We start from the raw sequence: 26,388 nt of genomic DNA, 5'->3' as shown, positions 1-26,388 counted from the left end.
TTCTCACTTAGGTGATTTTTTTAGCCTGCAGAAATGTGTTTTCCAATTCAAGCTCTATACACACATATGGGTAGATTTGTTAGTGCATGCTAAAAAAGACAATCAAAAGTAAATTGGTGAATAAATATCTGAAAATGTAATTACCTTTCTTCATCATTTATAATAGAGATGTAAATAAAAGACTGGTTCTGTTCATGATAAAAAATTACAGTATTATTATGAATGACATAGTCAACACCATGAAGTGCAGAAATACTTCGAGAAAGAAAATCAGCTGTGACATTGCCATAAGTTCCACGCTTTCGCAAAACAGGAATCATGATTAATCCAGCATCTTCTTCCACTATAAAAATAATTGAGAAAAATTTATGTAATTTCAAAATTCATGCCAAAGCCTTATCTTCCAAAATATAGTGAGAACTTATGGTAAACTTACCCTGTAGAAGGACATGCTGTGGATCAAATTCTATTATACCTTCAGCATTGTCATTTTTTGCAATAGTGACCCGTACTGTGGAAATATTTCCTATTATTGGAGGTTGATCCACCTGTAGACCATTCTCTCTTACAGTAAAATCAAATCCACTTGCAAGAGCATGGAAAAAAACCCATAAAAATACATTTTGAACTTCTTGTGAAAGTATAAAGATATATGTGTGACAATTTTTTAATTACTGCAAATAATTTTATTTTCTGACAGTTTTTTTATTTTCTTCAGTTACTACTGAAGATTTTTTTTCACATTTCTTCATATTATTATGTTTGCAAGAATTATTACTAGAAACGTGTATATTTCATTTGTTTTTTCTCATTTCATCTTTTTATGACATTTCTTGCAACTTGGCAATTTGTATCTAATGTACGGATTTTAAGTTTTATTAAATCTTAATCAGCAATATCTTTACATTAATGTTAAAATAAATGGATTTACCATACATCCATTTTCTATTATGATTACAATTTTAGCTGTCTTACAAAATTTTACAGTAAAGCAGAAAAAATGTCTAGCAGTGATTTTATTCAGGTAGATCAGAATCCAAATATAATTTGTTTTTCTAGTTTGTTTTTCTGCTTGTAACAAATGAACTGGAAATTTTAACTTTACCTTCCTTGGAGTTCCACTTCAGTAATCACCAATGAAAAGTATTCAGGACCTTCAGGAAAGTCATCATCATGAATTTCAATCCAAATAATTTTACTTTCCTCCTCTGGTTCAAACATAATTTCCTTTACTGTGGGAGTAAAATCTATTCCTTCCTCTGCAGTCCCACTTATTATCTGAAAGCAAAGATGCACTCTGCCATAGGATCCCTTGGAACGCACAATAGTGATGTTAACCTGAGGGAAAGAGAATATTTTCTTTTCAAAATGGCTTTGTTTTCTGTTACAGATGCCTTTACAAGATGTTCTAAAGTCATATTTTCAATGGTTCTGTCAGGTAACAACAATATGATTTATCAAGTACAGCGTACATGCTATTTAACAGATAGCCACAGTCACTTTAGAGACTGATTTCTTTTCTTTCTAAAGTTGAATATAATTCTAGCAATAATGTTGATATTTATCAGTAATTCTATAAAGGAAAGAATTTTAATCTAATACCCATTTTTCATCTTCTGTTGTTTGCAGTAGTTCATGGGAGAATGTAAACTCTCCATATGGATAATCACTGGCAGCCATGGTAATATTTGCTTGGCTGCTAGATTCATTTATGAGTCCTCCGTCACTGATTCTGGTTAGTTGAAACTGGTAGTAATGCTTCTCCTCAGGGCGGTCGTCATCTACAGCCTACAGGAAACAACCAACAACAGCTGGAAGGATTTAAACCATTTCCAGAGAGAGAGATATAAATAATTTTTAGCCAAGATCCTCAGAAAATAAAAGAATGTACTTGAAATAGCTACTGGGATCAGGTTTCTCATATACCTGTATTAGAACAACTGCTGCAGACTGCGTATCCCGCATGGTCAAGGTCCCCGATACCTCAACAAATTCTGTGTGATGAGGAGGTGTTATATTCCAATATATTATGATCTCCCCAAAAATCCCTGGGCCACGTACCAGGCTGCAGGTAAGGACACAAACACAGATTTTATTTTTACCTTTATTATTTAATATGCAATACAGAGATAGTATATCACACTGTTGTGCATGGAAGAAATGTTATCAGCACTATGAAAGCTTGAGTTTTAATGTACTTAATCACTATTAAGAACATAAGAATTCCCTTTTCAGGCATTTTCAAAACATATCTAAAGTTCTCTTTTATTTCTCTGTGTTTGGAGAAATCTCCAGCTGTATTTTTACCAAGACGTCTTTCAAGTTTCTTTCCATATGTAGCCCAAAGATAGGGCCTGAAAACTGATTTCTCTTCATTCTGTTCTGCTTTTCCAGAGATAGATATGCAAAATAGAAGGGCAATTGGATGTCAGGGTAATGCCAGGGGCAATTTGATCTATAAGGCAGATGTAGGATACTAGAATACTTTGACATTTTCTGTGATATGTTCTGTCTGCTACTTGTCTAAAACCCTACAATAACATAATGCTTGGAAAAGTCACAGTAAAGATTTGTCTGCACATTCTGCATGTACTACAGTCTTAAACTACTTCGTGCACAAGGCATTGTTTTGTCTTTTGGACTTCTTGGACCAGTACCAGAAGGTGTTCTGCTGCTTTATATTTGCTGGAAGTGTCATAATCTTTTTTTCCAATGCTCTTAGAAGATTCTTCTAAGAATCTAAAACTCTTCGTTCTGTTTTCAGTTAATTGAATAAAACAATTGCATATTGTTTCCACTAAAATCCCCATTCCCACACTGTTTATGCTAGAATATAACAATTTGCTGAAATACTATTCAGGCACAAATCCTGAATCAAATTCTAGAAAGCACAAAGCACCTTCAAATGTCATATTTTCTTACCCCTTTCTTTTGATTAAGATCTTCTTTCCTTTGGTGGATTGATGTTGTAAATAACTTGAAGACAGAGAGGAATATTTGGACCTCTCCTTTAATACTGAAAGGATACACACATGGTATATTCTACCCTTCTTTAAAACCAATCACCTAGTTTTTAAAATAGTACTGATTATAGAAGTTATGATAAAATGTAATACTCAATAAATTGCCAGATGTGGGGTCTCATAGCTTTTGGATCTGGGCTGTTGCTCTTTCTTTGAAAAAATGAGATATGTACCCACCTAATAAGAGCAGTTCCATTATAACTTCCTGAAGGTTCTCCTATCAAAACATGCTGGGATGAATGGGCTATCCCAACCACCCCAGAAGCTCCTTCATCTCCCATAATAGTGATGGTTGCAACACCTATGAAGAGAAAAATTATTCTCATGCTAAGTGAAAACTAAGCAATTTACCTTTGGTAAATTTTTTGACATGAATGGTTAAACATTAGCTGTTTAACATAAAGGGCTGTAGAACTCTCTGACTTCTTCAGGTAAGGAACTTAGGGAAAAAGACTGACATTTGCAATTGTGACCAACTAGATGCCCACAAAATATTTAAGCACTGCAGACTAAAATAATATGATCAGACTTAGAATAGTTCTCATATAGAATATCCAAAAACAGAAGATACTGAATTAACTGTTTACCATTTACAGGAGATATCTCTGCATCACCAGTAGAGACTAGCTGGATGGTAAATGTTTCATTCCCCTCCAGCAGATCGTCTTGTATTGCATGTAAAATAATCAGTTTCTGGGACTCAGTCTGCATCATGTAAAGACCAGAAAGACATGGATATATATTAAATGAAATTAAACAAAATAGAGTGTTAAAAGAAATTTTTTAACATATCAAATGTTAAGAATGCTTGCCATATTCTTTAGTATTTTAAAACATGAGATTATTTGATCTGGCTGAAATTTCTTCTCACAGATTAATAGCCAGTAAAAATTGTCTCTCAAATATTGCGGGCCACCCTAAAAATACCCTTACTCTTTTCAACTTAATAAAGATTGAAATTCCTTTGAAATTGTACTCATATAGGTGCTTTTAAATTAGAGGAAACTTTCTACAGAGAAACTACCTATTCAATAGTACACACATATTCTAAGGATTATTTTATTAAGATTAGATATATTAGTCAAATTAGATATATTAGTCAAATTATTAAGATTAGATATATTAGTCAAATTTCTGCCTAATCTACATTTTTGTCAGTGGGAAGTGGCAAACATATATAAATTTAGTATATCATGCATACAGTTTATGCTTATACTCAAGCATGTATAAATGTTCAAGACAAAATGTCAAAGCCTACCAGTAGAGATACGACAGCAAAACTTTGCCAAATTTCTGGTTTTACCAGAAAAAGAAAAAATCTATTTTTCAGCTGACTCAAAGTAAAACAACCAGCATGCCTATTGATTTAGTGGAAAAAAAAAATCTTATACTGAGAGAAAATAGATTATGCTCTGCTAAAATACTTTCTTCATTAAATATTTTGAGTAGACTGTAGAATATAAATATTAACATAGTATCAGTATCCAATATTTAACTCTGAGTTCAGAGCTGCAACCTGCCATGAAATACAAATTAAATAACACTGTCTAGTTTGAAACGTATGAAGGTGCTTTTTGGGTTTTTTTTAATCTGCAGATGTTGAGCATTCATTTTTCTTTCTCACCCTTTCAATACAAATTTTCTTTTAAAGATGCTTGATACTTTAGTGGAATAAGTGTTTCTGTAATCATTATTTTCATTTGCTAGGTTTCAATTTCTCTTTCTTAATAGTTAAAATAGTGGAGATTTGAAGAGCTACCTTCCTGATGATTACATTATGCTGCATTAAAAGAGCATGTCAGCTTTCCATTGCATCTTGAAAGAAGCATGAATATTTCTAACCCCACCAGTCCAAACTGACCTTTTTCTAGTGTATAATACTTAGTAACCCCATACTTCTATCAACAAGTAACAACAACCATACAAATATACACCAGTAGAAGGAAATATTTATAAATCTAATAATAAATAAGTTATTGCAGTACCTCACTGAAATGAAGGGTACCATTTAGTGGGGTCAAATCATATCTGGCTGCTTCCTCGAGAATCCATAACACTGTAACTGCTCCTTTTCCTCCCTGACTTCGACTTACATTTAGCAAAACAACTGCAGCAGGGTCATCAGGTGTCTTAGGTTCCTTCACAATTACCTGACGGAGAAAGAGAAGGAGAATATGGGAAAGACTGTATTGAAAAAAGTCAAAAGCTGCATTGATTATTCAAATTACATGGATACATGTTTAAGATAAACAGTGGAGAACATTATCAATGACAATTCTAAACACCAGGAGTGAAAATGGACAGGGCCGTAACAGGTGTAAGGAGAGTGTTGAATTCTGGTAGCAAGGACTAGTCATTCAAGTGATTTCTGTATGCACTATGATCCAAAACAATTACAGACAAAGTCACGAGCAGGCTCAGTACCAGCAAAAGGGAGAGCAGAAGCACTGCAAGAACTAAGATGAGATATACTTTGTAATTTCTTTCCAAATTTTACTTTCAGTAATGCAGATTAATATACAGACCATCAAATTGTTGTCCTGAATTGTTATTATAGTGAATTAAATTGATTCAATCATGCAGAAATCTACATTTATGCAGCAGCACTTTCACTGTTACTACCATCCTACATAGCTAGATGAAGACAAGCACTAATATCATTTCAATGAAATCACATCTTCCACTGCAGTGAAGGCTTACAAAATTCAGCTATATGCTAGTGACATGAACCCACTCCAACTTTAGCAGAAAGGAGTGCAGCCTAAATCAAACTCACATTCTTTTCTTCAAACCTGAATACCCCAACAGGAGAATCATTTGGTGGAATAGCAACAGTTACCAGGGTGTCATTCCCAAGTCTTGCACCACCTGTTACCCTCACCAGGGCAATTTTGAATATCTCAAGGAATTCAACTTCATCGTCATCTATGATTGTAATTTCTATTTCTCCTGTAGCCTGTAGAAATGTTAAAAAAAAAAAGCAACAAAGCTTCATTTATAGTATTCTGTCAATTGTTTGAAAAAAAATTAAAATAGGCAAATTGTATCTAGTAATAGACAATGCTCACCTGTTAATTTTTCTTCTTATGCTTGTATATTTATAATAAGAAGATATAATTTCAGTAGTTGTTTTTCAGTCCATCAATGTAAATCTTTTTTGTTAAAACCAGCAGAATGTTCTGCTTTGGTACTCAGTAAAAAGTGAATGTTGACAATATTGTCAATATTCTGTTAAAATTCTGCACACTATGTACATCCTTTCCTTTGCCAAAGACCACTTATATTCACTTAAAATCAAAATCCCTTGTGTACAATAAGTATTCTAAGGTGCAGCATGAAATTTAAAACTTTGTGTAGAACACAGATAAGAAAACATATAGGTTTATTTTGAGAATTAATAGTGAAGATGGATTTCACTATAAATTTTCATTGTAACAGGGTTTATTATTAGAAGTTATGTCCTCACTTGTCAAAGTATCAAAGACACACAAGTCTATTTGGTCAATGGTTTTGAATATTCTGGTTTTCCATGTTAAAAAACTGAAGCTGGGACCATCATTCATATACATAAGGCCATAAATAATATGTTTTCAGTGAAAATTCTGATAGAGAAAAACATAGAAAAAATCTTAAGCTGGTAACCTCAAGTCAGGTAAGCTTTCAGCAAGTGAATACCTGTCCATCTGCAAATGTAAGGTTTCCAGATGATGGTGTGAAGTCTTCAAAGCTGGCAGTGGAAAGAATGGCTTCCCAGTACAGAGTTACTGACCCAAACTTCCCAGCCTGTCGAACAACTGGGAGTTTTAGTACATTCTGTGGTGGTGGTACCTCATAACCAGAAACAGCTCCAGTGATACCCTGTACATTCAAAAAGAAATTGACATGTCTCAACAAACTTTTTTTTTTTTTTTAAAGTTTACTAGCAGTTAAAAATAAGTGAAGAAATACTTGTAAAATAGTCTGGCCTTAGTATTGACCTTGCTATGAGCAAAAATCTGGATTAAATGACCTCCCGACATCCCTTTTTTTGACATTGGTTTCAGCAATGCTACCTCCATAATAAATTTTGTGTATTATTTGTGACAAACTTCTTAAGAAAGAGTTGTTTGTCTGGTATCTGGCCATTTTACCCAGAACAATTTAGTATCATAAAGCTAATCAGAACGCTTTCATAAGTCATCTGAGAAATCAGACCATCTTGCTCAAAAGCCACTTTACGTGTTTTTCATTCAGACTTATTTACCTTTGTAACATTAAAATTAAATATTCCTCTGGCATCGTCATTTTCTTCAATTGTTATTTCAGCTATTTCTAATCCAGGCCTCTTCACACTTGGCTGTCCTTCAGACAAAGTGCTTAGGTGCACATCAGTAATATTGATTAAAAATCCTTCCTGTAATTCTGGAATATTATCCTGAAAAAAAGTTTTAAATGTCTTTTTTTTTAATGATACATTGCAATATAGTACAGTTGACTACTTGTAGGTTGCTTACTGTTCAAAACTTCTCAGTATTTGGGACCATATAACCAATATCTGGCTTCATACCATAAAGATGAAAAGACACTTTTGCTGAGATTTTGAAATCAAAGCTGACAAGTCAGATTCCAGATCTGCAAGAACAGTGGAAAGCAGTGCTGGCTGTCATCTGTTACTGCTACCTATGAGAAAGTCAGCTAGATCTCAGAAACCAAGCCATGACTCGAAAATCAGTACCTGCATTCTAAATATAGTTAAAGAATATACATAATCTTTTTCAAGATTATAATCAAACGAAGAATTTGGCTCATTCCCAGTGATGAGTATGCAAGGTGTTTTGAAAGAGATGGCTGCAAGAGTCCCAGAACAGCTATTTCTAGAATGTTAAGTCATACTACTAGTATAAAATCAGTACCATTGCCATTTCCTTAAAAGATATTAATAGCTTAAGAAATTGTTAGTCTACTCACAGGCAAAATAGTGACTATGACAGAAGCTACTGTTGCATTCTCTGCCATAATTATTGTTTTCTTTTCCAGTATATAATCCTCATTTTCTGTTGCACGATTGGAGGGGGGGAGTTCAAAGTTTGGCCCAGTGCTCAACTGGACTGCAAGGTCCCCAACAAATCCTTGTTCTCGAATAATTTGTAGAGTAACTGTAGTTGAATTCTCCTGCCCTATAGTAAGGAGATAGAAAAAATTCAAGATACAATTGTTTTACAATCATAGAATATGCTGAGTTGGCAGGGACCCACCAGGATCATCAGAGTCCAACACCAGAATCACACCATGGGCCTGAGACAATTGTTCAAATACTTCTTGAACTCTGTCAGGCTTGGTGACCACTTCCCTGAGCACCCTGAGCGGTGCTCAGCCACGCTCTGGGTAAAAAAACCCTTTCCTGCTAGCCAACCTAAATCTGCCTCAACTCAGCTTCATGCAATTTATTTAAGTCCTGTCACAGGGCACCAGAGAGTGCAGCAATCAGTGTCTGCCCCTCCTCGTCCCCTCATGAGGAAGTTGAAACTGCAATAAGGTCTCCCCTCAGTCTGCTCCTTTCCAGGCTGAGCAGACCAAATAACCTCACCCACTCCTCATACGACTTCCCCTCAAGGCCTTCACCATCCTCATGGCCCTCCTCTGCAAGCTGTCTAAAAGTTTAATGTCTTTCTTATGCTGAAGTGACATAAACTGCCCCCTGCACTCAAGGTGAGGCTGCCCCAGAGCAGAGCAGAGCAGAGCAGAGCAGGACAATCCCCTCCCTTCCCAGCTGGCTATCTGTGCCTGATGCCCACCAGGACACACTTGGCCCTCCTGGCTGCCAGGGCACTGCTGGCTCATGTTCAACTTGTCCCTGACCAGGACCCTCAGGTTCTTTTCCATGGCGCTGCTTTCCAGCATCTCATTCCCCAGACTGTCCATCCATCCAGAGTTGCCCCATCCCAGGCGCAGAATCTGTTACTTTCCCTTGTTAAAATTCATATAGTTGGTGATTGCCCAGTGCTGTAATTTGTCAAGGTCTTTCTAATTTGTTGAGGTCTCTCCTCAGGGCCTCTCTGCCCTCAAGGGAGTTCCTCCCAGTTTAATGTTGTCAGCAAACGTAGTACTCCCAAGAGTCCTGGATCCAAGTCGTTTCTCTCAGTCTATCACAGTACAAGCTGGCTTGTACTGGGCAATTAATTTGGATATAAATAAGAAAACCAGCTGGTTCCATAAACTGGGCCCTGGGTTGACAGACCGGAATCTCAATCAATTACCTTCTATCCTATGCTGCAGACATCTCACTTGTCCGGGAGCTGAGCAGCTTTAAAAGATCGGACCAATGAGCTATCTAGTGCTATCAGACCCATGAGCATTTCAAAGCCCCTTTATAAAGAGGGGTTCAAACAATGAACGTTCTCTGTTGCCACATGGACTTTAGGTGTGTGTGTCATCTCTGTCTCTGACCCACCCCCCTTCATGCTACAGTTGTTGATAAAGATGTTGAAGAGAACTGAGACTAGGATGAGCCCTATGGAAGCCATATTTCAGCCCTTGGCCTGCTTGATTGGTAGTTATTGGTTATTGGTAGTTATTGGTAGTTATTGGTCAGCTAACTACCAGAGCGGCTTGTTAGAAGCGCTTCAATTCTGCTCAGTGATACAACGGTCCTTGGAGAATTCTAGGACTTAAGCAGATGAGCACACACAAGTGATGTCAACACAAAAAACAGTACCTATATTTGAAGATACTGTGCATTGAAAAACTGGATCTAGAAGAAGAATAAGATCTTAAATATATACAGTTTTATATGTGTGTTACACAAATTATTACTTCAACACTTCTACTTTTATTCAGTTATCCTTCAAAACTTCTATCTCAGTAATTGGCCTGACCTTTCATGCCTAGGCCATCACTATAGATACTAACACAGAAAGTGGTATTGAGGGTAGTCATTCTGGCTGTAAACGTCACATTTCCTTAACTTATCAAAGAAGTTAAATAGACTTGCATCAGTCAGGCTCAGCATCCTTTTGGGAAAGCAGATTTATTTTATCCAATCAATAATGAAACACATAATCTGGCTAAAAGTAGTGCATATATGACTGCAGAAATAGATGAAATTAGGCTTAAATAGGCTTGCACTTCAAAGCAGTTATTGTAACCAGGTATTATTACACAGACAGAATTTGTGAATAATTTATTAAAAGTACAGTAGTTAAAGATTAGGAAAAAAACCAACTGTGCAACCAGTGGAAGCTAGGAACCTTCCTTGAATCCTAACTTCAAAGTAAAAATGTTTATAATGTGTAAGAAATTAACAGAATCCTATACATTACTTCTAGGTGCTAATAAAGGGGCAACACCAATTCACCTGAAAATAAAACATGTTAGAATATTTCACCTGTGATAATATACTCTGATGAAAAAAGTATTTTTTGTATATCTAATTTTTTAGTATGGACAGAACATTAAATTGTTAGAAAATTCTAACTGGATTGTTAAAGTATGAATAGCCTATCAGGTAACTGCGGGAAGAGCCCCAAAAAATGCCAGCTAGCTCCCTGAACCAGGAGAGAGGGAAGAAGCCTGCCCACCATGTCAGTTCTACTCTGACCAAGTGCCTGGGAGATCTTTTTCAACTTGTGCCTGGAAGGAAAACCAAATCAAACATGTAACTGCAAGCAGAAAAATACCAGCTTTTTCATGAAGCAGAATTGACTCCTGCTCTGCTTCCTTCCTTCCCCTAGGCCTCTGAGGAAAAGACTTCCCTTCTTGAGCCACTTCAAGAGGAAAGTCTTTCTATGCAAATTATTTTAAACAATATAGCAATCCCACTAAATGGGTAACTTCTGCTTTTTATATAAACACAAGTATTTCATGCATTCGTGATTTGCAGCTTACCTCTCAAACAAGATGGCTGAAGAATATGATGTATGCAATGTGAAATACCGCATAGTTACATATTTTAAGGGATATTTATGCTATAAATAATAAAATATTGCTGATATATAAAAACTTTAATAAAAGACTGCTGATATATATATACATATATACATATATGTATATATTTATGTATATATATATACATTTATGTAACCAGTGTTATAGTTTCAACAATGACGACTTTGAAAAAACATACATTTTTTCCTAAGAATCAAGAAACAGACTTACCTTCTGGCTCTGTGGTTTTAACAAAGAGAGACTCCATGTGCCATTCAATCACACCATGTGGAGAGTCACTGGGTAAAATGCTAAGTACGGCTCTTGCCCTTTCGGGATCAATGACAGCTCCTTTTGTGCTATCTTGAACATCCACAGTGGTAACACGGGTGAGTATGATTTCCACTGCCTCTGAAAGTTCTGCAACACTGTCCGCAAGAATTGTCAGGGTGATTGTGGACAGGGCCTGACCTTCTGAAAATGTAACCTAAAGTTTTAGAGAGAAAGCAGGAAAAAAGTCAAATTTCTTGTCAGTGTTAGTGAACCTAGAGTTTTATTCTGTAAACTCTATCAGTTATAAAATGCATCTACATACACACGTACATATCTTATAGAATACAAGGTTGGAAGGGACCACAAGGATTATCTGGCCCAATCTTTCTTGGCAGTACCACAGTCTAACCAAGATGGCCCAGCATCCTCTCCAGCTCAATCTTAAAAGTGTCTGTTTTGGGGAGTCCACAACTTTCCTGTGAAAGTTATTCCAATGGATGATTGTTCTCATGGTGAAAAATTTTCCTCTTATGCCCAGTGAGAATCTCCACAGGAGTAACTTACATCCATTACCCCTTGTCTTTTCAACATGACACCTTGTAGAAAGTATTCTCCGTTGTCGCCGCCTTTCAAATACCGACACATGGTCTGAACATAAGGTCTTTTCCCACAACCTTCTCTCAAAATTGAACAGTTCTCTCAGCCTTTCCTCATATGACAGGCTTCCCTGTCCTCTAACCACATTTGTGGCCAGCTCTGGACCCCTACCAGCCTGCCCATATCTATTTTCCATAATGAGGGCCAAAACTGAACAGCTGTAGCCCAAAACATGCTCAGTAGAGTGGCCTAATGACTGCTTCATCTCTGCTGGGAGTGGCCTTGTTTATGCAACCCAGAAACATTCTGGTGGATTGCATCAATGTTCATATTCATGTTTATAATGTTTATATTGAGTTTATTGACCAGGAGAATCCCCAGGTTCCTTTCCCTGGAGCTAATCCCCAGTCAGGATAGATGCCAGTGGGTGCTGCACTCCTGAATTATGTTTTCCATAGTGCAACATTTGCTCCTGATGAATCTTCCAGTCTACTCAGGTCTTCCTGCTAGGTGGCTCTCCAAAGAGTCCACTTCCTCACATCGTCAAACTTCATCAGAGTACACCTGAGCTCATCACCTACATCACTTATGAAGTTATCAAAAACTGTTGGGCCCAATATCAATCCCTGAGGGACCACACTTGTGACAAGTTGCCAGTTTGAACAGGAGCTATTTACCACCACTCCCTGGGGGCAGCAGTAACACATTACTTTATCTAGAAGAAACCCACAGCAAGCTGTATCAAAAACCTTGAAGAAATCCAGGTAAACAATGGCTTTTTCTTTTCTTATTTAACAGCCTTTATCTCAAGATTTTTCTCTTTCTCCTCATCCTGCTGAGATGGGGGCTAAGAGAGAAATAGTTGGGGGTTTTTGGACAGCTAAGGTCAACACACCACATATATCCGTATCAAAATAATGAACATATATCTCTTTAAATCATTGCTATGTGAAAAAAATGGCTACTCAACTTCTATTTTTCTTCTTCTTCAGATAAAATGATTGATACATGCTTTGTTTATATGTATTCTTATTTTTAAATTCAAAGGGCCTGCCACTTGATTAGGTCTTTCTCAACAAAGAAGATATGTCTAGAAACATATCTAGCCTAGTCTACACATAATGTGTAGGACAAACAGAAATTTCCACTTAATATCATCCCTTCTGACTCTTCCTACATTCAAAGCTATGCAGCGTACCCATATGGTATGTAGCTGGAATGCACAAGGAGTACTCTAACAATTTCAGAATAATTGTTTTGGCACCCTTGATTTATTCTTCATTTATTTTTCTCTTCACTATTTTTCAGACTTTGTGTACACTACAGACAGCCAGAAGGTGGGGGAACTTTGATTTACAGAAACTGACTCCTGCCAGTCCCAGGGCATATAGAGAGCTTTGGCCACAGGAAAAACTGGATTTTAACATGGCTGGGAAGTCTCAAAAACATAGAAAACTGGGACTTCTCATATTCTGCTGGGCCACTTAAGTTCTCCATTGTATTGAAAAGGCCAGGACAAAGAGCAAACATTCCCAGATTCCCACCTATGCAAACAGTTTTACATAGTAACTGAATCTCACAGCAGGAAAAAAGGAAGATGGCAATAGCACACTACAGATATACATCTCCTGTGCCTGGACAGCTTTGCAATATCAGGTTCTAGAAGTGTAAGGGTGATACCACTGTATTATGTGCCAGCCAGAAACAAAAAACATTTGAATCACAGGAAAGGACCAGGAAGCAGGGATTAACAGAAAAGTGGGGCAATCTAACGTGTACTGTCCTTTACACTCAGTACATCTTTGTCTATTGTCTGAGACAATAAAGTCAGTGCCTCCCCAATAATAGTGATATTATTATATACCATTCCTGAAGCTGGAAATACATCACTTATGCTCCCATTAGTGATCCACTCTACTGTAACTCGTCCATATGTTCCTATTAAACGTTCAATATTCAGGGTGATCAAGCTGTCCTGTTCCATTTCTTCAATTTGCTTAAATAAAGAACTCTGGAAAAGATACAGCAGTAGAACCATAGCATTATTTTCTTAAAAAGAGAAGTTTCTTTAGAGAACAGCATATTCAAAAGTACAGAGACATTGGGCTTCAAAAAATTATTCAACTATTAAGCAGCTAAATGCAAGTCAATTGATTAAACTTTTATAACTTAATGCTCAACAGATCCAAATTTCATAAACACAAGAATTTGAAATGTCAGACCTGTTCATACTGAGGCAAAAATTCAACGGTTTTTGTTAGGTTTTTTTTTGGTACAGTATTTTATATCCAAATCACGTGAAGCAGATAAACATGTAGACTTTCAAGACAGCCATCTTTTTACTGTTGTTACTTTACTAATATTCACCCTCCTCACACAATGTTTCATTTCAGTGATGATTCTTCTGTGTTTTATATCTTCATTATGCATTTAGTACATATATCTGTTTACATAACTTCTGCAACATTTGATAACTTAAGAATCAACAACTCCAAATAATACCTATAGTCTGATGTTTTCTCCAAAGTTTTTATTTTGTTCAGGCAGATGGGCTCATCCTGTGGCATAACTTTTTTAGAGGAAAAGAATCTTTACTTAATTCCTTTGATTAACCAATCAATAAAGACTATAATGATATCATATATGCCATCTGATAACTAATTTTTTAGGTTGCTGCAAAGTAAAACTGATAAAATAATGGGTTATTCTAAATGTAAGGGGATCATAAAAAGTCCACAATAGGGACAGACTGGAACTGAGTTTCTATTACCTGTCATCTATATAACCAAGTAACAATGCTAAATGGAAGTCAAAGCCCTTCTGTCTCAGGTTGCTACAAGACTTTAGAAAAAGAATCTGTCACATGCAATTTAAGTATGTTTGTGTTCTGCTATTCAGAAATTATATATACATATTTTAATGATTTACCTTACAAGTTTTACCTGGGCAAATGCAATGACTCCATAGGCATTGTCATTGGGAGGAATAATTATGTTAACAAAACTGTGGACACCAATCTCTGCACCTCCTTTAGGGTTTTTCAGGCGCACTTGAAAACATTCTTCCTCCTCTGGGATGATGTCATCCAGGATATTGACTGCTATCACAGCTTCCATGTCCCCAGGCTCAAATATCAATTCACCTGAACTAGCATACAAACAAACACATCAAGTAATTATAAACTGAGGATATGATTAACAAACTTTGAAAGGACTACTGAAAGTATAAAGAGCATTTTTGATGCTGAAATTGTTGTTTATATTCCTGAATAAGTCAATGAGGTTTAAAGGTTGTGGGATTAGTGTTTGGCTTGTTTTTATTCTTAATACCAATAGAACATATAGTAACTGATATTTCTTATTAATGTAATGTAATTTAATTTATCCTAAATAAAAGCTTCAATATCCAGTTTAACTACAAGTCCTTTTATTACATATTTTAAAGCAAATTGAGAGAAGTTTGACTTTAGGTTATCTTAAGTCTACCTGTGAAAAATTCTCTTTAGTGTTAATAAACACATCACACAGAGGAGCCTATTATGGTCTTCATTGTAACAAAAAGACTACCACAGAACAAGGAATGCAAGAGCTGCGAGATAAACCAAAAGACCTACCTAGGTATAAAATCTGACTGGTTGGAGATAGTTGTCAGCTCATAAATCTGGGAGCTGGATTCAACAGTAAGAGCAATCAAACTCTTGCTGGAGTTCAGAGACTTTGCAGTAGTGAAAGTGATATGATCTGCATATGGGGCTTCCAGCATCAGAGAGAACTGGTTCCCTTCCGAGTTCCAGGAGTACAGTGCTGTTGTGTCCTTACCAGAGAGGAGGATGTGAACTACATTGAGCAAGGAAGAGAAAAAAGACATATTCAGTGATATATTTAAAACTTTTTCTAATATCAGAAATACCCTTGGCAGCTCAATTGTTAGAAGTATCTCTTAAAATCTGGTAAATAATGTGAAAATTGAATGCATATATTTCTTCAGTTCCAGTACTATAAACAAAATCTTACCTAAACCTGAAGGAGGTATGAAAACATGGATGTTTCTTACAGCAGAGACTGGAAGAGACTGAAAGTGTCTGAAGGTAGACTGCCCTGTCTCCCAGATGAAAATTTCAGAATTTCCAGTTTCTACAAAGGGGAAAAATTACAAAACATACATTATACATACATTATATTGCTGCCTCAAATCACACACTGGTGGCCATTCAAAGGCAGAGGTTGACAACTTTAATTACAAAGTGAGTCCAGTGATTGTATCTTCCTTTTTACTTGCATAACTCCAGAGCATGATTTCCCATTAGATGATTTATTCCATGACATAATTTAAGGGTTTTTCTGCACACATTCATATAAAAGAACAATAAAAAGCCCAGCAGACAATAGTCAATGGCAAAGAAACCTATGGACTGCAATACACACTTTTAAAGAGTCACAGTGATGCAAACATAAAACAATGTCTAAAGTGTCATACTTGTAATAAAAATCTACTTTGCTGAACAACAATCTTTGCATATAACAAAACACAGGAAAGCTTAGAAAGGGTGCAATTAGCAGCTAGATGAATAGAGTTATTATTCCCTATTGTTATTGGGAATATATTTCATTAGTTTCACAAATATTTGAGAACATACACAATGCTTTCGTTTTCTGAGGTACAAATGACAGATTACTTTGGTAAGATCCTTTTCAGCAAATTGTCATCCACCAGTAATATTTTAATCTCTGTCTAAACCCCTTTTATTCCAAATACCTTTGCTATCAAACAAGCGAGCGCATACTTAGCAAACTCAGCGTTTGTTTTCTGCTAAATACCTTTTGCAACAATTAAATATATATCAGATCCAGAAGTCCAGGCCTCCATGTGTTTTATTTCTTTTGCTGGTAACTGACGAAGATTCCTAAACTCATTATTCAGCCATTGGTACAAGAGTACATTCTGGCTGGTATTTGACAAAGAAACTAGTAAGTACATAATGCCTCCTCGGGGAAACAAGGCAATGCTCAGAGCTTTGTAAAGTGGTAGTTGATGATGCAGCACAAATATATCTTTATTCCACTGGAAAACCTGCAAAAATAGAATACATATTTTATTATATATTTATAAAAAGCACTAAGAAAAAAGAAATTCAGTGTTTTGATGAGAAATTGGAAAGACTTATAATTAACTGAATTCCTTACTTCTGTAGTGAATTCTACATTATGGTGTAGAAAGCACACTGATAAGCAACTGTAAGTAACTACCTTACTGAAAGTGCCTGTGCCTGTTCTTCAGATGGATAGGTTTATGGTCAGAAGTTATTTCTATAGTTATTTAATGTAATAGACTTCAAATCAGAAATGTCAGTAGCAATATAACCAAAACAAGTCTAAATTACATGCTAATGTAAGGAGTGTTGTTACATTTAAACAAGTCTAGAATTTCATGTCTTATAAGTCTATAATAGAAATGTAACTAATTTTTCAGGAATACATACTTACTGTTTTATCTATATTTCCTTCATATTTCAAACTGAAAACTAATCAAACTACCTACATCAAAGCCATGAAGACAAGTGTGCTCTAACCTGGATGGAACTGAAACTGGTGGTATCACTCACAAAAACCAAATAGTCTTCTTCATCCACAGCAAAATGTTTGACAAGTGTGGTATCCAAAATAGAGAGGGTCTGTAGCTACAAGGAAAATATGGCAAAAATGGTATTTTGAAGTCAGTTCAAGTTCACACATATGCACACATAGATTTAAAAACTGTAAACATACAAAACATATGTAAAATAATATATTAAAATTTTCATAGATGTAATTTTATAGTTTTAAAAATATATATGGGATCATTTTACAAAATTAATATTGGTTATCATACATTTATCAGAAAATGCTCTATGACTTCATTACTCCACAATTTCTTTCTTCATTTCCAAGGTCATTTTATCTCTCCCTCAAAATATGACTATAAAAAACATTAGACAACAAGCTGTAACAACTTTCAACGTTTAGGAATGGTATTTCTCAGTTTAGTATTCCCACTGAAACACTCCAAACCATACTGCCTCTTCCTTTCCCCCCTGAAGTGGAATGGAGAGGAGAATTGGAAGCACAAAAGGTGAAGATCATGGGTTGAGATAAGGACAATTTACTGCAAACAGCAACGTGATAAGAAAATTAACATTAAAAACAAAAATAATAATAGCAGAGGGTAAAAGAGAGGTAAAATTGACATGTGAAAATGCTCACTATGCTAAACCCATCAATATGTGAACTGCACCCAACTACCCCAACCCCCAGGAGGGCCCCTTTCCCTGGGTGATACAGAATAACCTCAGGGCTCCAGGCATACCCCTCCTAGCTACTGCAAAATTAACCCTGCCCTGGCCTAAACCAGTTACTGTAAGACAGTAACTTACATCACTCACTCATGCAGAGTGTTCAGTTGCCAAACTATCTGAGAACAGTTCTTTTTCCCAAAACATGGTGGAACAGAAGGCCCTCACAAAGTCCTTTCTAACCCCATTATTTAATGAATTTGTAAGTAACACAGATTTACCTTCAATAGTTTGCGTTCAGGCATGAATGCATATACACTGCTGTTGGAAGCTCCCCAACTGCTTCCTCCATGAGTAATCACAAGGTAGGGAGAGGCATGGATTTGGAAAGACACACAGCTTTTAGGATTCCACACACTGAAGTTCTGAGAGAGGGACAAAAATGCAGAACTGAAACGTCAAGGTTTTATTAAGCAGCATGGTTAATGGTGGTGTCTGTAAGCAAGCATTTACCTCGATGGCAACAAAAACTCCTTTCCACTGGTAGAGAGTAGAAAACACAGATGGAGGTGAACGCAACAGCACACCATATAAGTTTTTTTCCAATTCAAAGAAACACCAGCTAGCTGCTGACTCTTCCACAAAGCTTTGCATGACAGACAGAACACTAATACCATCCCCTGCAATACAGTATAAGAAAAAAATATTTATCTTTACGGTCTTTTACAACACCATTTTCATTACTTATTTGTGAAAACCAAATCTAGCATCAGAAATCACAGAATATTCTGAGTTTAAATGGACCACAAGGACTATCAAGTCCAGCTCTTAAGTGAGTGGCTTATACAATGGTCAAACTCACAATTTTGACATTTTTAGCACCATGCTCTAAATGCCTAATCGACATTCTGAGTTGTTTCTAAATACTTGGTATAAGTGCATGTAAATGCATGGACATGATATAGCACTGAGGCTGTATTGAGAGTTAAATAATAAATTAATTTCTCATATATTACTATTACATATGGAGGATGCATAGGCAAATTGAGTGTGATTCAGTTTGGAATTTAGGTAGTGAGAAAATTAACTAGATAAGAAGAAATAAAAAGGTGACAAAGAAACTAAAAATGTGTTTATCCTCATTTTCTCTCTCATCACAAGTAATAGCAATGGCAATAAGATTCTTAAATGGCCTAGTCATTCAACACTTAGAGAAAATAGTGTATTTTATATTATTTAGAAAAATCCCGAATTGCAAGTAGTAAAGAACATATGTATAAATCAAAGATCTTGTGAAAATATATAACCAACAGGAAGAGCAACACAGATTGTTGAAACTATGGAAGCAAGGGCTGATGACAAACTGACTCTTAAGTAGCCAAGATCTTTTATCTAATGAATTTTGATATCATAGCAATATTGTAAGTAAATTTTAATTCCAAAGTTATATCTCCTGTATGTTTTGTTACTCTGTAGCTATCTTCACTCTGAAAACAGCAACAAATGCTCTGGATAAAGTGAACGTACTGATGCCAAATGCAGTATCCGACAATGTCTCCCACTCAACACTCACAGATACGTTGAGCCCATTACTCCGTGAAACTTTCAAATAAACCGTAGTGTTCGCTTCTTCAACTGTGAAGACACTTGTCCTAAATTTGAGAATTGTGAAATAAATTTTAAGATGCATTATTTTTATAATATAAAAATAGGATTCTTACTGTATGTTTTCAGCAGAGAATATGCAATAAAAAGAAAATACTGGGTTTGCTCTGTGGTGGACTAATACTAATTAAGGTTGCCCAATGTTTCTTCACACAAGACTTTGATAAAATAATAGGAAATTCAAAAAAATCTTAAACCAGCCTGAAATCTAACACACAACTGTATGGGTGAAGCTGAATGATTTCTGAAAACATCATTCCGTATCATAGACTAATATAATCACAGAATGGTTTGGGTCGAAAAGAACCTTAAAGACCATCCTGTGGCCCTCCTGCCATAAGCAGGGACATCTTCCACTAGACCACATCTTCCACTAGATTGCTCAGAGCTCCATTGAACCTGACCTTGAACACCGACAGGGATGTGGCGTCCACAGCTTCTCTTGCCAGTGCCTCACCACCCTCACAGTAAAGAATTGCTTCCTGATATTTAATCTAAACCTACTGTCTCTCAATTTTAAGCCATTCCCTCTTGTCACTACGTGCCCTTGCCAAAAGTCCCTCTCCAACTTTCAGATAGGCTTCCTTTAGGCACTAGAAGGCAGCAATTGGGTCAGCACAAAGCTGCCTCTTCTCCTGGCTGATCAATCCCAATTCTTTCAGCATTCCTCACGGCAGAGGTGCTCCATCCCTCTGATGAACTGAGTGGCCTCCTCCTGTCTTGCTCCAACAGCTCCATGTCCTTCCTGTGCTGAGGAGCCCAGAGCTGGAGGCAGCTCTGCAGGTGGGGTCTCACCAGAGTGGGGCAGAGGGGCAGAATCTCCTCCCTCCAAAGCTGCCCACAGGGCTTTGCATGCAGCCCAGGACACATTTGGCTTTCTGGGCTGCAAGTGCCCATGGCTGGCTCATGTCCAGCCCCTCACCAGCACCCCATGTCCTTCGGGGCAGGGCAGCTCTCCATCTGTTCACCCCCAGCCCGTACTGGGGGCTGCTCTGACCCAGGCGCAGCACTTTGCACTTGGTCTTGTTAAACCTCATGAGATTTCCTAAGGCCACTTCCTGAGCCTGTCCAAGTAAGATTGGCTCATTTTGTTCTGAAAAAGCAGCCCTGAGTGAGAGTGTATCTTACACAGGCTTAAATAAATAGGTAAATTAGAAAATTTCTGATTCCTGGGACACTGGTTTATGGTTTGGAATTTGTAATATTGATTACTGTTTAGTGAAATATTTCGGGAATAATGAAGTACTGTTTCAAGCAAAAAATGCACAGAGAAATCAACATTTTTAATGGTGAACAGTCCATTTTAAGTGCTTTTCTGCTCTGCTATACAGCAGTAATGATATTTGACAAATAGTGTCATTTTTAAAATCATAAAGTTTAAAACTGGATTCCTAATTTTTTAATTAAAGGGAAACTATCTCTATGAATATTAAAAAAACCTTCCTTTTAATTGAATCAGGGTTCAGTACCTATTTGTAACTGGGTAGATGCTGAAAAGCCCCAGTGGAGCCTGGTTCTGTAATATTGTAATCATAGTTTGCACTCTGGTGCCTAGTCTGGCTCCTCCAGTTGGATTGAACAAGGTGACAATAAAGTGCTCATCCAATTCTGGTTCTTCGTCCAGGATTGCAGAAATATGCAGTGTCTGACAAGAAACAAGCATAGAAAGCTGCTGAGACTTGACAGCTAATAATGACAATGTTATTCAAGCCATGCTGCTGTTTTTATTCTTTCTCTGTACAGCTCTGGACAGCAGGGCAGTACAACAGCAGCTCATGAACTGGAGAAGGCAGGAATAAGGCCTGGATAGTTCAGGCTGGGGTTCAAAAGTAATCCCTCTGCTGACCTCCATTAGTGCAGCACTAGCACAAGCATATCCACGTTCTTTTTATTTTTCCCCTTCTCCTCTTTACTCTTATAGTAAGATACTCTGAAGTGTAACAGGTTTTGATCCTTTTTTCTTACTTTTGTTTTGTACTTATTCTACACATTCCTTGAGACAGCTACCTGATCACAGCTCAGTCAAGGCAGGTTTACTTTACTTTAGCTGTCAACTGAACTATCTCATGGGCAACAGGGTAGTTACATTTCTGGTAACTATCTGGGGATAAAGAAGGAAAAAAAGGGAACAGAGAAATATTTGAAATACTCTCTTCTTGGTGTTTTGTTCCCTCTACTGCACCATGGTGGATAAGAATAGGATTGTCTCAAGGTGGTCTCAAATAAGCAGAGAACTCTCTATAAAGAAATAGATGATTTCACTGTCATCCTCCCAAATACCCAAAGAGGTGAAAGTTACAGTAGTACATATAGCTTTGCCTTAAAAAAATTATTTAGTAATAACAGGTCTGGAATTAAAATAGAGCTCACAACATTTTAGATCTCTATTTACTTCTTCAATAAACCATAAAGACACTATTAAGAAATCTTTTGCTCCCTACTTCTCAGAGATCTGCTAAACTGGCCATCACTGAGGTGTCAAATGCATTTTAGGTTCAGAAACTGAAAACCAGTGTTTCCAGAAAGGTTTGTTTCAGATCCTACTCCCCTAACCATAATATACTAACCTGTTATTGACACACTTAAGATAGCTCATTTTCTAGCTGAAATTCTTGTGGGGACAGTTCAGAAGAAGTGGGATTAATACTGCCAGAAAAATAACTAATTTTAAATTTCTAAAACTCTGAAAGTTGTTCATCTTTTGCCTCTCCTGCAGCATACTCTCTTCAGTTCATGCCACGTAAAGGAATAGTATTTTTAATACCACCGCAATTATTTACAGTACAAAATTATGACTGCATGTCAAAGTTTATCTTTCAGCTAAATGCTAAACACATAAATAAATGGTCCTATACACACATCATTCTATATACCCATTATATTGTTTTCAGTTTATCTGAACTATTACAGAGAGAGAAATATCTAGAGAAAAGCATATTTAATTTTTCTGCACTCCCACTAGCTCAGTTTATTCTGAGAATTAAGGAAAACATAACAAAAAAAATAATACATGAAAAACCACAAACATTGCTTAAATGTTTCAAATAATTTTTAAAAAAGCCTTCTTTACTTTTTGTGTTATAACTACCATATTACCTTAAATCTGACTCCCTCTTCCAGCACAATGTATCCTTGAGAAGGGGCCAGATCCACTGATGGCTCTGAAGAATTAATTTCACTTACAAGATACTGAACAGACACTGTTCCAAATATTCCCTGAGGAGGTTCTCTAATAATATTTAATACTGCAACACTTTCCATCAGATGGAGAGCTGTTTGCTCTCTTAGGAAGAAGTGATCACTGTTATTGAATGACAAAATTCCGTGTCCATCATCATTGGCAAATATAGTAATTGTGGCTTTTGAAAAATAAGTAATAGAAATATGTTTTAATTAAAATACTAAAATATAATAGTACACATATACAAATAAATAAATATATACACAAATACACTCTTTCTTTAATATAATTATATTGCTTTTATGTCCCTGATACTACTTAACAGAAAATGTAAGTATTTTGCTCTATCTAGGAAGATTTCTAGAAAGGAAGAATCTAAACTCTCTTATTGAAAGATCCAGCTTTTGCATTTTCTGATTCCTTATTTTACTTATTATTTTGTTAGTTTTACATTTTTCACAGTGATGTTTAAGAATTTCCAAATGAAATTAATAATTTATCATAGGAATACACTGGTGTTTTCTAAAACATGATTATGCAGAGGAATGAAATTAAAGTGACTGAGATACAATTCTGAAGAATGAGAACATCAAAACTAAGTTTTACCTGTTGTGTTCTCCCCTAATTCCAGGCCAAATGAGGGATTTGTTAGAATTAACTGGAACTTCTCAGGACCTTCAGGAATATCATCATCACAAATCACAACAACAACAGATTTATTCCTTTCTCCATCAGCAAAAAAAAGAGTCTAGCATTGAAACACAGAAAGCATTGAATATTCATTAGCTGATAATGCACACAGAAATTTTAAACTAAGGTTAAGCAGAATTGCCTTAAATAAGGCAGAAAGAAGAGGCAAGAAGAGTAATTTCTATGTCAATTTTTATAATAATTTTATAAATTGACTGAAAAAGAAGGAAAATAATTAAATAGTTTAGCACATCATAGAGTGAGGACAAACAAGAGCAATTCACTTTGAAAGTTATTTTGCAAAAATATTAAAACTTACATAATATCTTATATTCTCTTTCTAAGCAAATTGTATTTGAAATAGATGTTTCAAAGTTCAAAATGTGTTTTATATTTTAAAATGCTTTAGTACTGAAAAAGAAAGAAAGACTAAAATAAGATTACTAAATCTACCTCTATTCAGATGATCAGAGCAACTGAAAGAAGTTGAGAAATATGGCTGTACTAGTGACCATTCTGCAGAATAAATAAGATTATGTTCTTTTTAGGAAGTTGAAGAAACGAAAACTACTAGATTTAAAATCTGCTTCTTACCCTTGAGACCACATTAAAATCCAAACCCAGTTGTGCCTCCAAATTCTGGGCATAAAAAAACACAGACACATTTCCATAAGATCCTTTGTTTCGGTATGCCATTATGGTCAGATTCCCATGACTTTCATTAACTGCAAAACTTAAACAAAAACCAAGACAAATTCTCAGTGCTCACTGAGCATGTTATTTTAATAAGATGGTAGATAGATAATTTTTATATTTTAACTTAAAATCATCCCCTCTACCTGTTAAGAAAAAGTGCCTATTACAGTAAAGCCACTTGTCTAATGCAACCATTATACCTTTATTTTCTTATAAAAATGGACTTGAACTAGGTTAAGCCTGTCTATGAGCATGGACGCCTTTTTCCTAGCTCCTGGAAATCAGTGAAAAAGATCTGGGAGATGTCAATGTGCGTGCTTACATGGATGCAGAGGCTGGGGCACTGGATGGAGGCTTGAGGGAGTGATGGAAGTCCACAATACCAAAGGACAATAGTGAAAATAAATACATGGTAACATGAGATTTCTGAGTAAACATACTGCAAATGTTGGGCTTCTTGTGTGGGCATTATCTTTCCAGTTCCACTGAACTGAGTAATATGTAGTCAGCTCAAAGATCTGTTCCCAACGTCAATAGGAGTTTTACTGTTAACAGAAAATGAAAATAGTTGGGCAACACTAATCATTAACTCCCATAGGGAGTTCTTCAAGGTGACAAGACTTACTTGGTACTTTCCCATTCAACTACTCCGCTTACTCCATCATTAGCATCAATAATAATTTGAGAAGCTAAGCCTTCTACATCTAAAAGGAAAAACAGAAAGACAAGTATGTAAGAACTACAGAGTTAATTTTCATTATTGTCAAGAATAACAGAAGCATTTCTTTATATCTTTACTAATTTTGTAGAAGAAAAAAAAAATTTTTCCATTTCAAAAATGTAGAGGAGAAAAGGAAGTGAACAAGATACTTGGAAAGACTTCAAGAAAATCTGTCCTTGGTAGCTTATTATTAGAGCTACAACACAGGGCCTTGAATTACCACCACTATATTTGATGTATTTAAAAAAAAAAAAAAAAGAAAAAATTGAAGGAAACTCATGGCACAGAAACAGTAGAAAATTACAACAGCAAGATTTTCATCAAGTCTTAATTCATTGTGGTTTTTTCTTATGATGATATTTAATGTTTTGCAGACAGTGCCATTCGGAATATTGGAGGGTAAATGAGTAAAAAAGAATAATAAACTATCCAATATATCATCTCATATTAATGTTTTAGTGCCTGATAATATATCTTAATGGCACACACCACAGATTTTGCTATAAAAAAAGAATTGCTATTTTCTTTTTAGTTAGTTTATGTATTTTAAGATTCTATTACTGTATAAAAATACATGTTTATCCATAATAACTTTGCAAGATTATTGCATGTATTGCCCTGTGAAAATATTAATAATAGATTAATGCCGGCAATTTCCACTAATTTCACAGACCAGAACTTGACAGTCAGAACTTGATTCTTCTGACAAAATAATGTCTTATTTTGTTTAAACAGCATCACATGAATATCTCAATTTACTTTAATAAAAATTAAAAATAAATTAAGATTGACAATTTCTACAAAACAAATTGACTCCACTAAATTTGTAGTAAATATACTATTTTTAGATCAATCTGATTTCTATTAAATCAGATAAAACTTAATAAAAGTAAATGATCACTGGCTTGAATGCAGATCTAACACTATGAGACAATGACGAATATGAACAGCAGCTGCAACACCTCTATACAGGCAGCAGAAAGGTTTAGAAATCCATAGGGATTACAGTGCATATAGACCCTTCAGATTCCTAACTGGTGTTTTCCCTCATCATGTCATAGTCTGATCAACTCACTCAAGACCTATAACACTTCACTTTCAATATCGGACCTCTAATTTCACATCTGGCATCTCCCCTCTCTCCTGATGACCTCCTGCCATTTTATCCTATCTTAATTCTTGCTCCTATCCATTAAGTGTATTCATTTTTCTTTCATCATTTTCAAGTTTTGAACATTTTCCCTTTTCTTAATTCCTTGCACTTTTGTATTAGAGTCGGGCCTTTTCTTCCACCTGTTCTAGATGATGGGATGGAGTGAGAGCAGCATGAAGAAAACAGAATTGTCCTTTATGTTTCCTGCTTCTGCTCCAT

The 26,388-nt window shown here is 35.9% G+C and overlaps 1 protein-coding gene across 1 annotated transcript in view; it reads right to left on the bottom strand.

The window, feature by feature from the left end:
- ADGRV1 (adhesion G protein-coupled receptor V1) overlaps positions 1-26,388 on the bottom strand; it is a 260,139-nt gene that overhangs the window by 170,648 nt on the left and 63,103 nt on the right. Inside the window, exons 43-69 of the mRNA XM_058824411.1 lie at positions 24,921-24,999; positions 24,194-24,332; positions 23,516-23,657; positions 22,825-23,087; positions 21,198-21,373; positions 19,591-19,715; positions 18,577-18,743; positions 18,345-18,488; positions 17,365-17,472; positions 16,613-16,865; positions 15,809-15,928; positions 15,409-15,631; positions 14,738-14,942; positions 13,660-13,806; positions 11,157-11,412; positions 7,971-8,179; positions 7,267-7,437; positions 6,699-6,881; positions 5,800-5,979; positions 5,009-5,173; positions 3,611-3,728; positions 3,201-3,324; positions 1,927-2,065; positions 1,603-1,788; positions 1,106-1,338; positions 437-585; positions 145-343 (exon numbers count right to left, since the gene is read on the bottom strand). Of these exons, the coding sequence (XP_058680394.1) occupies positions 145-343; positions 437-585; positions 1,106-1,338; positions 1,603-1,788; positions 1,927-2,065; positions 3,201-3,324; positions 3,611-3,728; positions 5,009-5,173; positions 5,800-5,979; positions 6,699-6,881; positions 7,267-7,437; positions 7,971-8,179; positions 11,157-11,412; positions 13,660-13,806; positions 14,738-14,942; positions 15,409-15,631; positions 15,809-15,928; positions 16,613-16,865; positions 17,365-17,472; positions 18,345-18,488; positions 18,577-18,743; positions 19,591-19,715; positions 21,198-21,373; positions 22,825-23,087; positions 23,516-23,657; positions 24,194-24,332; positions 24,921-24,999 (4,603 nt within the window). The remainder of the gene's footprint in view (positions 1-144; positions 344-436; positions 586-1,105; positions 1,339-1,602; positions 1,789-1,926; positions 2,066-3,200; positions 3,325-3,610; positions 3,729-5,008; positions 5,174-5,799; positions 5,980-6,698; positions 6,882-7,266; positions 7,438-7,970; positions 8,180-11,156; positions 11,413-13,659; positions 13,807-14,737; positions 14,943-15,408; positions 15,632-15,808; positions 15,929-16,612; positions 16,866-17,364; positions 17,473-18,344; positions 18,489-18,576; positions 18,744-19,590; positions 19,716-21,197; positions 21,374-22,824; positions 23,088-23,515; positions 23,658-24,193; positions 24,333-24,920; positions 25,000-26,388) is intronic.

Source organism: Ammospiza caudacuta, chromosome Z (genome assembly GCF_027887145.1).
Source record: "Ammospiza caudacuta isolate bAmmCau1 chromosome Z, bAmmCau1.pri, whole genome shotgun sequence".
NCBI lineage: Eukaryota > Metazoa > Chordata > Aves > Passeriformes > Passerellidae > Ammospiza > Ammospiza caudacuta.
The sequence above is the reverse complement of the archived record's forward strand: the minus strand, read 5'-3'. Positions and strand labels throughout refer to the sequence as shown.